The 13,645-nt window shown below is 42.5% G+C and overlaps 1 protein-coding gene across 1 annotated transcript; it reads left to right on the top strand.

Moving 5' to 3' along the window:
• The first annotated feature begins 2,548 nt into the window (after window positions 1-2,548).
• LOC135530588 (uncharacterized) lies at window positions 2,549-3,767 on the top strand. Its single transcript, XM_064958888.1, has 2 exons — window positions 2,549-2,649; window positions 2,972-3,767. Exons 1-2 carry the CDS (start codon window positions 2,549-2,551, stop codon window positions 3,765-3,767), a joined length of 897 nt encoding a protein of 298 aa, XP_064814960.1.
• Window positions 3,768-13,645: the final 9,878 nt, after the last annotated feature.

Raw genomic sequence — 13,645 nt, 5'->3', positions numbered from 1 at the left:
AGCTAGGAGGCAGTAGTGTAGTAAACAGAGTGAGTACAGTAGTGTAGTAAACAGAGTGAGTACAGTAGTGTAGTAAACAGAGTGAGTACAGTAGTGTAGTAAACAGAGTGAGTACAGTAGAGTATTAGTAAACAGAGTGAGTACAGTAGTGTAGTAAACAGAGTGAGTACAGTAGAGTATTAGTAAACAGAGTGAGTACAGTAGAGTATTAGTAAACAGAGAGAGTACAGTAGAGTATTAGTAAACAGAGAGAGTACAGTAGAGTATTAGTAAACAGAGAGAGTACAGTAGAGTATTAGTAAACAGAGTGAGTACAGTAGTGTAGTAAACAGAGTGAGTACAGTAGAGTATTAGTAAACAGAGTGAGTACAGTAGAGTATTAGTAAACAGAGAGAGTACAGTAGAGTATTAGTAAAGAGTGAGTACAGTAGAGTATTAGTAAACAGAGTGAGTACAGTAGAGTATTAGTAAACAATCAAAGATGACAAGACTACATTTATCGACATGTCTGTAGACAGTGATACCCTCTTAAGGACATTTCCAAATGTAACTGCGGGTCGCTCAGGACCTGAAGTAGGGATACGCATTTCCTTGATACCATTTAAAATGACCTTTTGAGGTTTGTGGAAATGTGACATGAATGTTGGAGAATATAACACATTAGATCTGGTAAAAGATGAATGCAAACAAAAACATGTTTTTTTCTTCCCATCGTTGAAATACAAGAGTTGGGCCATAATGTAATATGTCAGGTTTGAGACAATTTAGACTTTGGCCATTAAATGTCAGCAGTGTATTTGCAAAGTTGAAGACTGATTCAATGAACCATTCTGTTCAAAATGTTGTATTGAGACCTCCTAATGGTATTATTCCACTGTAATAGCTACTGTAAATTGGAGAGGGCAGTTAGATGAACAAGAATTGAAGCTTTCTGCCAATGTCAGATATGTCTATGTCCTGGGAAATGTTCTTGTTACTTACAACCTCATGCTAATCACATTAGCCTACGTTAGCTCAACCTCATGCTAATCACATTAGCCTACGTTAGCTCAACCTCATGCTAATCACATTAGCCTACATTAGCTCAACCTCATGCTAATCACATTAGCCTACATTAGCTCAACCGTCTCACAGGGGGAGACCGATCCCGTTGAGGATAACGCCCTTTTAGTGTAACACCAGATCCCAAATGAGTGGATTTCACAACTTGAATCTGTTTACACATTTTATCACATGTTTTTAATACTTCATTTGTGGAGGTGAAGAATCTTTTCAACTAATTTTGAGCATTTTTTATGAAAGTTAACTGAAGAGGTATAGTTTATGTTAACCTATATTCTAATTGTAATAGACTGTTTATCATCATGAACCTCCTCTGTTTGTCTGTCTAGAAACGGTGCTGTTACAGATGCTGCTTGTGTTTATCATCATGAACCTCTGTTGTCCGTCTAGAAACAGTGCTGTTACAGATACTGCTTGTGTTTGTCATCATGTGACGGGAAGATTAGAACATGTACCTTTTCTTTATGTTTAATGTGAAAACAAGGTTCATTTCATTCTAATTCTGAAGATGAATCAAAACATTTAGGCATTAAAGTAAATACATCGAAGCAAGGTGTTAGGTTGTAAACAGACGACCTCAAAAGAATGCAGAGAAAAGCTCAGAGTTTATTCACCCCACTGAATGCTGCATTTATATGCCACAGCTTGCACATAACCAAACAATAATTGATATGTCAAGACAAAGGTAGGGGTGTGACTTCTCAGAAATGTCCTTCTGTTTCCCAGAACTGCCTGTCGGTCTGTTGTTGAGCGGCTGGTATCACCCCTCCCCCATTATCCCCCATGTTGTTCCACCTCCTTGTGGGAGGAGCCAGGCGAGGCCACAGATCAGGTAAGTACAGATTCTTCTCCAGTGATGTCAACGTGATACTACCTCTGTTACACGGAACACATAACCTAGATCAGAGGAAGTTGATTTACAAACAGCAGAATGTTCTGGGTGGTGATGTGTGTTCCAGCTTCCACTGCCAACAAGGAACACAACTTCTTAACCCACAACTGCTATTACACATTACATTGGTGTCAACCATACTTTTATTCAGTCTAATCCAGAGAACCCAGTTTAAACTGTTGTAAATTATGTTTTTATCATAACAAACTGTGTATTTTAGAGTTTAACAGTTGGTAATAAATCAGTATTTCTGATGTTTTTCTTGGTTTGTTTGTTCATGTTTTGACCTCCAGACTCCTCCATCTCATCCCACCAACTCTGTCAGTCCACCAGGCCACTGCAGTAACAGCCATATCTTCACATCACGTAGCTTCAGTACCATCTCAATGTGTTGTAAGTCCTGTACAGCACTTGGTATTCATCACTATTCAGACAATGTTACAGCTGTTAACATGCAATGACATTTCCAACCTAACCAACCCCTCTGATTCTTCTCATTCAGGAAGCACCATCCTGGATCCTGTGGCAACGTCAATATGAAACAGCATTGACCCGTGATCACCACCAACCAGGGCTCCACAGCGGTGTCCTTTGATGCCCAGGATTTGCTCAAGATCAACTAAAGGAGATTTGGATGGCCCCTTGTCAGTGGCCCTAGGAGTGAAGGGCCCGACAGGCATACTGCAAATCATAATGTAATAACCAAAAATTACTGTAATCTCATAATGTAATAACTTAAGTAATAATGTAATTTCCCCCATTTTAATTAAGTATACATTTTTTCTAATTTATTAAGCATTTGCCCCAATTTCAAGTGCAGAATGTTTTAAGGCCCAGGTTGTCACGCCTTTTTATGTCTCATTTTGGTTTGGTCAGGGTGTGATTTTTGTTAGTGTCACTTTGCCCTGTAAGCTTCACGGTTGGTTTTTCGTTTGTTGGTGACATTTACTCAAAAAAAAGGAAAATGTATGCTCACCACGCTGCACCTTTGTCTTCCTTTAACGACGGCCGTGACAGAACTTCCCACCATAAACGGACCAGGCAGCGTGGTGAGAAGCAGCAGTGCTTTCTGGAGGAATGGACATGGGAGGAGATATTGGAAGGTAAGGGACCCTGGGCTGGAGAACATCGCCGTCCGAAGGAGGAACTGGAGGCGTCTAAAGCAGAGCGGCGACACTACGAGGAGTTGGCACAGCGGACTAAGCACAAGAGGCAGCCCAAAAACATTTTTTGGAGGTGGTGGCACACAGGGAGAGTGGCTGAGTCAGGGTACAGACCTGAGCCAACTCCCCGTGCTTACCGTAAGGAGCGTGGTACTGGTCGGGCACCGCATTTGGCGGTAAAGCGCACGGTGTCTCCCGTTCGCTCTCATAGCCCGGTGCGCTATATGCCAGCTCTCTGCAAGTGCGACGCTAGAGTGGGCATCCAGCCAGGGCAGATTGTGGCAGCTCAGCGTGCTTGGTCTCCGGTGCGCCGTTTCGGCACAGGCAATCCTGCGCCGGCTCTGCCCACTGTGTCTCCAGTGCGCTGTGACAGCCCGGTTCGTCCTATGCCTGCGCTCCGCCCGTGCCAGGCAAAAGTGGGCATTCAGCCAAGAGGAGAGGTGCAAGTGGAAAGCAGCAGATCTCCAGTGCTCCCCCACAGCCCGGTTCGTCCTCTGCCTGCGCTCTGGAGGTGCCGGCCTAAAGTGGGCATTCAGCCGGGAAGAGTGGTGCCAGGGATACGCACCAGATCTCCAGTGCTCCACCACAGCCTGGTCTTCCAGTACCTGCTCCACGGACCAGTCCTCCTGTGTCTCTCCCCAGCCTGTTGAGTCCTGTGCCTGATCCATGGACCAGTCCTCCTGGGTGAATCTCCAGTGATGATCCATGGCACGAAGCCTCCAGTGATGATCCATAGCACGAAGCCTCCAGTCCGGAGCGTCCAGAGACGGTCCCCAGTCCGGAGCGCCCAGAGACGGTCCCCAGTCCGGAGCCTCCAGAGACGGTCCCCAGTCCGGAGCCTCCAGAGACGGTCCCCAGTCCGGAGCCTCCAGAGACGGTCCCCAGTCCGGAGCCTCCAGAGACGGTCCCCAGTCCGGAGCCTCCAGAGGCGGTCCCCAGTCCGGAGCCTCCAGAGACGGTCCCCAGTCCGGAGCCTCCAGACACGGTCCCCGCTCCAGAGGCGACACCAAAGGGGGCCGAGTCAGAGGTGGAGCGAGGTCTAAGACCCGCACCAGAGCTGCCACCGCGGATATATGCCCACCCAGACCCTCCACTATAGGTTCAGGTCTTGCGGCCGGAGTCCGACCCTTTTGTAAAAGCAAGCAGAGCAGAAACCAGCTACTCTTTAGATGACTGATGTAGCTGGCAAGGTAATTGATTGACTCAACAGAAAAAAACGACACTAGTGTTTATTCCCACTATTGAGCTAGTAGTGAAACTGACATTTAACGTTAGCTAAAGTTTCATCTCGACTGTTGCAAACAACGCAAATAAGCAATAGGCTGGGTGCCTGTAAAACGTCTACCATCTCAAACTGACATGTAACGTTAGTTTTGTAACGTTTCAACCCTTCTCGACTGAGGTGAATAAACTAGCAAGCTAGTAGCTACCACAGCCAGTTCAGGTCTAGCATCCAGCCTTAGCCTCTAGCTATCTGTCAGATGGGGCAGCAGGTAGCCTAGAGCGTTGGGACAGTAAACGAAAGGTCTCTGGATCTAATCCCCAAACAAATGATGTGAAAAGTCTGCCAATGTGCCCTTGAACAAGACACTTAACCCGAGCTCTGGATAAGAGTGTCTGCTGATGATGTAAATAGTGCTGTGACAATAGTAGCATCATATTGCGATCTAACAGCCGTTGTGTGTATGGAAATGTTTTGTAGCCTTTGATTTCAACAGAAGTAAATGAACTTGGCTGGCTTTCCGCAGTTGGTGTACTGTTAGAGCCAGAGCTAGCCAAAAAGTTGGCTAAAGCTGCTATTTTTGCCTCAATCACACTAGATCTGGCGCCACGAGGTGGCTAAAGGGGATTAGCCCACTCATTTCAAACTTCATTTTTTGTTTTATTTCCCTGTTTAAAAATATCAAAAAAGTCTCAATGAGTAACAGGTTGGCGCCAAAAGTTCTTATTCCCTCCTGATTCCGTGAATCTTCCAACCGGGTTTTCAAAGAATGTTGGAAGTTTTTTGCAACTACCCTGGAGAGAACTCACCCACTGTCTATATAATAGACCGAGCTCCCTAAGTAACAATGAGATGACAACTGTGACCTTCCAGCTCTATTCCATCTTATGTATCAATATTTTAAAATGTGTTTTTTACATTGGATAGAAGTAAGACTCAGAGATAGAAAATGGTTTATCAGACACTACAGTTGAGGAACAATGGGAAAGTAATTCTGCTTTGAAAGTTGATAAACTTGTAACCCCACTTTTGAGGTAATGGGCCTTGAATGTTTTGTTACACCTACTGGAGAGCTCTTCTTTGTCTACCCCCATTCAGTATCGACCCCACCCACCTCTTTAAGGATTCCCATGTGAGGCCATGTGCTAAACAGAGTGAGTACGGTAGTGTAGTAAACAGAGTGAGTACGGTAGTGTACGAAACAACCAAAGATTTCAAGACTAAAGACTGGTTTAAATCTATTGACATGTCTGTAGACAGTTGTCGCAGTGACATCATGAACATGAACTTGTAGTCTAACATCAATCTTGTAGCTGTCGTTATGAAAAGGTATCAATACAAACCGACAGACAGCATGACATCATCAGCCTGGTGTATATATATATTTCATGACATCATCAGCCTGGTGTATATATATATATATATTTAATGACATCATCAGCCTGGTGTATATATATTTCATGACATCATCAGCCTGGTGTATATATATATTTAATGACATCATCAGCCTGGTGTATATATATATATATATTTAATGACATCATCAGCCTGGTGTATATATTTCATGACATCATCAACCTGGTGTATATATATATTTAATGACATCATCAGCCTGGTGTATATATTTAATGACATCATCAGCCTGGTGTATATATATATATATTTAATGACATCATCAGCCTGGTGTATATATATATTTTCATGACATCATCAGCCTGGTGTATATATATATATATATATTTCATGACATCATCAGCCTGGTGTGTATATATATTTCATGACATCATCAGCCTGGTATAATTATATATATATATATTTCATGACATCAGCAGCCTGGTGTGTATATATATATATATATATATATATATATTTCATGACATCATCAACCTGGTGTATATATATATTTAATGACATCATCAGCCTGGTGTATATATATATATTTAATGACATCATCAGCCTGGTGTGTATATATATATATATATATATTTCATGACATCAGCAGCCTGGTGTATATATATATATATATATAGACCTCTCTCTGTCTGAAGGGGACAGAAAGGTGACCATTACACTCCTCTCTCTGTCTGAAGGGAACAGAAAGGTGACCTGTACAGGCCAAGTCCAACCATATCCTGACCATCCAGACAGATTCACCTACTGGTGGCAGGTTCTGTGTAGAGAGGGTCTGTCTGGACGCTGTTACTGGGAGGTGGAGAGGACTGGTGGTGTTCATACAGCAGTCTCATATAAAGACATCAGCAGAACAGAGGAGGTAATGATGGTGGATTTGGATACAATAACAAGTCCTGGAGTTTATATTACGATAGTTGTGGTTATTGTTTCATACACAATAATGTTGAGACTAAAGTATCAGGCCCTCAGTCCTCCAGAGTAGGAGTGTACCTGGATCACAAGGCAGGTACTCTGTCCTTCTACAGTGTCTCTGACACAATGACCCTCCTCCACAGAGTCCAGACCACATTCACTCAGCCCCTCTATCCTGGGTTTTATCTCAATGATTATAATGATACTGCTGAGCTGGTTAAACTGTAAACTGATTTGTTACTAATTAAAATTCAATGCAATGTTTTAATCTTGTACATTTCCATGAATCATGATGTCTGGTGTTGATGTATATTGGTTGTCATTCAGAACCATTGATATGTTTTCTCAGTTGGTTCTCTGTCTCTATGTAATTCTCCTCAGTATCATTGATCAGCTTGTTGGCTCGGTCCTAATTGATGTGTTCTCTGTCACCTGGAGCTGCATGGAAAATGGTCCAGGAACTAAAGGACAATTCAGGACTAGTCAGCCCACTACAAGCTGGTATCACTTCCTTTCTACTAAACTATATGGTCTGGTTTCCCAGACACAGATGAATCCTAGTCCTGGACTAAACAGTATGTTCAATGTAGATGTCCAGGAAACCGGCCCTAAATGTGTCATCTTTCATCCTCCCATACTGCTCAGTCCAGCAACATTAAACCTGTCCAGCAGGTGGTGCTGTTGACCAAACAATAAAACCAGCAGATATCTTGACTTGCCACTCAGTATATCAGTAATGTTCAGAATAGTACTTTAATATCATTGGAGATTGATGGTCTTTTTAATCCACTATCCAGAGTCAGGAACAGATGAAGTTAGGTCTGCTACTGTTCAGTGATTAAATATGATTTATGGTGATGGGAAATAATAAAAAACACTCAACTTCATCTAGTAATAGTTTTCCTTTGTTATTTATTCCAAGGTGTGTCTTTAACTTGTAAATGTATTGTGTGGAGGTGAGCTAGTGGTGTGGCTGATAGAATAGAATGAAGAGGGAGGAGGGGAGGAAGAGGGGAGGAGTGAAGGGCTGTTCAAGAAACCAGATGAGGAAGAGGAAGATGTTCAGGGGAATTACTGTCTCTGTTCCAAATGGTTCCCTATTCCCTACGTAGTGCACTATGGTGCTTCTGACCAGGTCTAAAGTAGTGTTCTACGTAGGGAATAGGGTGTAGATTTATTACAATATCATGCTTTAGTGTTTGGCACAAAAATATATTAGATCTCCACCCCCACTTCCTGTCTGTCATCCCCCAGTTCTGTTAAGACTTCCTCTCATTGAACTGGGCCTCATTCTAAATGGTCACTTTGTATTGATAGTCCATACTGGTCTTTACTATGGTTCTACATACAGTACCTGTATTGATAGTCCATACTGGTCTTTACTATGGTTCTACATACAGTACCTGTATTGATAGTCCATACTGGTCTTTACTATGGTTCTACATACAGTACCTGTATTGATAGTCCATACTGGTCTTTACTATGGTTCTACATACAGTACCTGTATTGATAGTCCATACTGGTCTTTACTATGGTTCTACATACAGTACCTGTATTGATAGTCCATACTGGTCTTTACTATGGTCCAGAACCTCGTTGCTTAGTAACTGAAACTATTTCCACCAGGACCTGTTCTACTTCTTGGTTCTGTTAGAAGCAAATCAGAATGGGACTGTAATTTATATTTATTTACTGACCTGACTAAAGAATAACTATGGCATTTTACCCAATATAAATCAGTGTATACCAGTGTTTAAACCTACAATATGGCCTTATAAATCAGTGTATACCAGTGTTTAAACCTACAATATGACCTTATAAATCAGTGTTTAAACCTACAATATGGCCTTATAAATCAGATGTATACCAGTGTTTAAACCTACAATATGGCCTTATAAATCATATATACCATCACTAAAACCTAAAATGGCCTTATAAATCAGTGTTTAAATCACATTATGACCTTATAAATCAGTGTATACCAGTGTTTAAACCTACAATATGGCCTTATAAATCAGTGTTTAAACCTACAATATGACCTTATAAATCAGTGTATACCAGTGTTTAAACCTACAATATGGCCTTATAAATCAGTGTTTGGATGAAAAACGTTCCCGTTTTAAACCTACAATATGACCTTATAAATCAGTATTTAAACCTACAATATGGCCTATGGCCATAAATCAGTGTATACCAGTGTTTAAACCTACGCAAGGTAGATGACCACCAGCCAACAGCGCTGTAGAGATCACAATGATGTGTTATTGTCTCCTTATTGGCTAATGAACCTGAGGGCTGCATGATACACTGAATCAAGTTCTCTCAGGGTCTGGTTGAGGCCTGCATATATATAACATCACTTGGAAGATTGACAACCGCCAGTACTGTACATCCTACCAGCTGTCCTTCCTGGCCTCCAGAGAAAAAAGCCATGCCAGTATTTTACATCATACCTGATACATGTTGCTGAAACAGTGCTTGTCCAGACCTAAAGCCTGACTGCATTAAATAAGTTGTTTTCTTGGAGGCCTTTAGCTGCCTACTAACTAAGGACTCCAGGACCTAAACTAAGGACTCCAGGACCTTAACTAAGGACTCCAGGACCTACTAACTAAGGACTAACTAAGGACTCCAGGACCTACTAACTAAGGACTCCAGGACCTACTAACTAAGGACTCCAGGTCCTATGTAACTAAGGACTCCAGGACCTTCTAACTAAGGACTCCAGGACCTACTAACTAAGGACTCCTGGGACCTTCTAACTAAGGACTCCAGGACCTTCTAACAAAGGACTCCAGGACCTTACTAACTAAGGACTCCAGGACCTACTAAAAGGACTCCAGGACCTTCTAACTAAGGACTTTGCAGGACTCCAAATTAGTCTTCTAACTAAGGACTCCGGGACCTTCTAACTGAGGACTCCGGGACCTTCTAACTGAGGACTCCGGGACCTTCTAACTGAGGACTCCAGGACCTTCTAACTAAGGACTCCGGGACCTTCTAACTGAGGACTCCAGGACCTTCTAACTGAGGACTCCAGGACTCCAGGACCTTTGACAGTACAGACAGCGTTGATATGGGTCGATAGTTGTCAAGTAGCTGTAAATGGATCTCCACCTTTCAGGAGAGGCAGTACAAAAGCAGATTTCCATAACTTGGGGATTTCCTGAACGTCAAGCGTGAGGTTAGAAATATATGGGGGAGCAATGATGTCAGCAGCAGGTGTAGGAAGCAGGGGTCTAGTTCATCAGGGACAGGGGATTCTGTTCTATCAATTTATTTCAGGGCTTTACACACTTCTGAAACAGAGAAGGATGGGAAGGAGAACCTGGTGAAGGAGAACCTGGTGAAAAAGAGCACAGGGGTGTCAGGGAGAGAAGGAGAACCTGGTGAAGGAGAACCTGGTGAAAGAGAGCACAGGGGTGTCAGGGAGAGAAGGAGAACCTGGTGAAGGAGAACCTGGTGAAGGAGAACATGTGAAAGAGAACCTGGTGAAGGAGAACCTGGTGAAGGAGAGCACAGGGGTGTCAGGGAGAGAAGGAGAACCTGGTGAAGGAGAACCTGGTGAAAGAGAGCACAGGGGTGTCAGGGAGAGAAGGAGAACCTGGTGAAGGAGAACCTGGTGAAGGAGAGCACAGGGGTGTCAGGGAGAGAAGGAGGACCTGGTGAAGGAGAACCTGGTGAAGGAGAACACTGGTGAAGGAGAACCTGGTGAAGGAGAGCATAGGGGTGTCAGGGATGAGAAGGAGAACCTGGTGAAGGAGAGCACAGGGGTGTCAGGGATGAGAAGGAGAACCTGGTGAAGGAGAACCTGGTGAAGGAGAGCATAGGGGTGTCAGGGAAGAGAAGGAGAACCTGGTGAAGGAGAGCACAGGGGTGTCAAGGATGAGAAGTTGAACCTGGTGAAGGAGAACCTGGTGAAGGAAGGACAGGGGGACCTTTAACATTTTTAAATGAACTGCCTGCATCTATAAAATGCTGATTCAAGGCCTTCAGAATGGAGGTTCTCTCAGTTACTTCCTGAGTGTCGACCAACAATAGTTTGGGAAGCTGTGAATCTTCTTTTCACTCCAAACCTTTCACTACTTGTCAGAATGTGGAGGGATTATTTAAATGATCTGAAGTAGATTTCAGGTAGTGGTCTGCTTTCACTTTTCAGATCAAAGCCACACCCATATTTCAGACGTCCAATCATCTGCTGAACCAGACCCTCTTGCTTTATCCCACATAGCATTTAGTTCCCTTGTGATTTTAGTACGTTCCTCAGTAAACCAGGGATTCTCTCTGCCCTTCATCCTGAATTTATTTAAAGGGGCTTATTGCGTACATCCTGGAAAGCATTGTGGATGTAAGAAAAGGCTAATTCAACATCAGGGATTAATTCCATTCTATTCCATTTAATTCTGGATACATCATGTAAAAAACCTGGAGTATCAAACAGCTTCTGGTTTCTTTTCGTAATGACATGTGGAGGATGTTTAGGAATTTGACCATCTCTCACACAGGCAATAGCACAGTGATCAAATACCAGAAGCATTAAAACGATGAGCAGTTTTGGTTCAGATCAAATCAATCAAAGAGGATTTCAGAGGAAACTTTATATTCAACCTCGTTACACTGTTGACAATCTGAGTGAGATTCTGGGTATTGGATAGAATTGAGAGTTGATCAGAGCTAGATGTTAACCAGTCCTGATTCAGATCATCTATCAGGACAAACTCAGAGTTTAAATGCTGTGATAATATGAAAATACAATCCAGAGAGCCAACAGGAGCAGATGGTCTGAACAACCTGATACAACCATAGGAGAGCAGATGGTCTGTAACAACAAGATACAACCATATTTAAACAGGAGCACATGGTCTGTAACAACAAGATACAACCATATTTAAACAGGAGCAGATGGTCTCATAACAACAAGATACATCCATATTTAAACAGGAGCAGATGGTCTGTAACAACAAGATACAACCATATTTAAACAGGAGCAGATGGTCTATAACAACAAGATACAACCATATTTAAACAGGAGCAGATGGTCTATAACAACAAGATACAACCATATTTAAACAGGAGCAGATGGTCTATAACAACAAGATACAACCATATTTAAACAGGAGCAGATGGTTTATAACCTGTCTCACGTCACCCCGCTCCTCCGCTCTCTCCACTGGCTTCCAGTTGAAGCTCGCATCCGCTACAAGACCATGGTGCTTGCCACGGAGCTGTGAGGGGAACGGCACCGCAGTACCTCCAGGCTCTGATCAGGCCCTACACCCAAGCAAGGGCAATCATCTGCTGAACATCCACCTCTTGCCTGCTCCCTCCCTACCATTGAGGAAGTACAGTTCCCGATTTTAGCCCAGTCAAAACTGTTCTGCTCTGGCCCCCAATGGTGGAACAAACTCCCTCACGACGCCAGGACAGCGGAGTCAATCACCACCTTCCGGAGACACCTGAAACCCCACCTATTCAAGGAATACCTAGGATAGGATAAGTAATCCTTCTCACCCCCCCTTCTGATTTAGATGCACTTTGTAAAGTGGCTGTTCCACTGGATGTCAGAAGGTGAATTCACCAATTTGTAAGTCGCATTGGATAAGATGAGCAGTTTTGGCAGATAAATGACTTAAATGTAAATGTATAACAACAAGATACAACCATATTTAAACAGGAGCAGATGGTCTGTAACAACAAGATACAACCATATTTAAATCTGAGCAGATTCTGTAACAACAAGATACAACCATATTTAAACAGAGCAGATGGTCTATAACAACAAGATACAACCATATTTAAACAGGAGCAGATGGTCTGATAACAACAAGATACAACCATATTTAAACAGGAGCAGATGGTCTGTAACAACAAGATACAACCATATTTAAACAGGAGCAGATGGTCTATAACAACAAGATACATCCATATTTAAACAGGAGCAGATGGTCTATAACAACAAGATACAACCATATTTAAACAGGAGCAGATGGTCTATAACAACAAGATACAACCATATTTAAACAGGAGCAGATGGTCTATAACAACAAGATACAACCATATTTAAACAGGAGCAGATGGTCTTTAACAACAAGATACAACCATATTTAAACAGGAGCAGATGGTCTGTAACAACAAGATACAACCATATTTAAACAGGAGCAGATGGTCTATAACAACAAGATACAACCATATTTAAACAGGAGCAGATGGTCTGTAACAACAAGATACAACCATATTTAAACAGGAGCAGATGGTCTGTAACAACAAGATACAACCATATTTAAACAGGAGCAGATGGTCTGTAACAACAAGATACAACCATATTTAAACAGGAGCAGATGGTCTGTAACAACAAGATACAACCATATTTAAACAGGAGCAGATGGTCTATAACAACAAGATACAACCATATTTAAATGGAGCAGATGGTCTATAACAACAAGATACAACCATATTTAAACAGTATCAGATGGTCTATAACAACAAGATACAACCATATTTAAACAGGAGCAGATGGTCTGTAACAACAAGATACAACCATATTTAAACAGGAACCAAGGTTAAGGTTCAACCCCAGATATTCAACTTGCTGAGGTTGAGTAGAAGTCAGACCGCTGAGATCTTGTGTTTTGCGTAAACAGCAACACCACCACCCTTAGATTGACCATCTGCACCTAAAACATTATAACCATTGCTGCCAATATATTTTTGTAGCCAGGTTTCAGAAAGCATAAATACATCAGGGTGGGCAGGTTTTATCCATATATCCACATAATCATACTACATCAGCAGACTTATTACATTCACATGCAGAAACTTCAGGCCGCTCTGACTACTTCATTGGACAGGATGTCAGGACCTGGGTCAGACTGCACATTTCCAGACAGTAGAAGCAGCTAGATAATGGCCGGTCTAGATGGAGGGTTCCAACATGTGGATTTATAGGCAGCACTTGAAGGGCAATCCATCGTCACCAGAATC

The sequence above is a fragment of the Oncorhynchus masou genome, unplaced genomic scaffold (genome assembly GCF_036934945.1).
Source record: "Oncorhynchus masou masou isolate Uvic2021 unplaced genomic scaffold, UVic_Omas_1.1 unplaced_scaffold_1388, whole genome shotgun sequence".
Classification (NCBI taxonomy): Eukaryota; Metazoa; Chordata; class Actinopteri; order Salmoniformes; family Salmonidae; genus Oncorhynchus; species Oncorhynchus masou.
The sequence above is the reverse complement of the archived record's forward strand: the minus strand, read 5'-3'. Positions and strand labels throughout refer to the sequence as shown.

Coding starts and splice junctions, on each gene's coding strand:
- LOC135530588 (XM_064958888.1), top strand. CDS start 2,549: ATGCCCAGGATTTGCTCAAGATCAACTAAAGGAGATTTGGATGGCCCC. Junction 2,650..2,971: donor GGCATACTGCAAATCATAAT/GTAATAACCAAA, acceptor CGGCCGTGACAG/AACTTCCCACCATAAACGGA.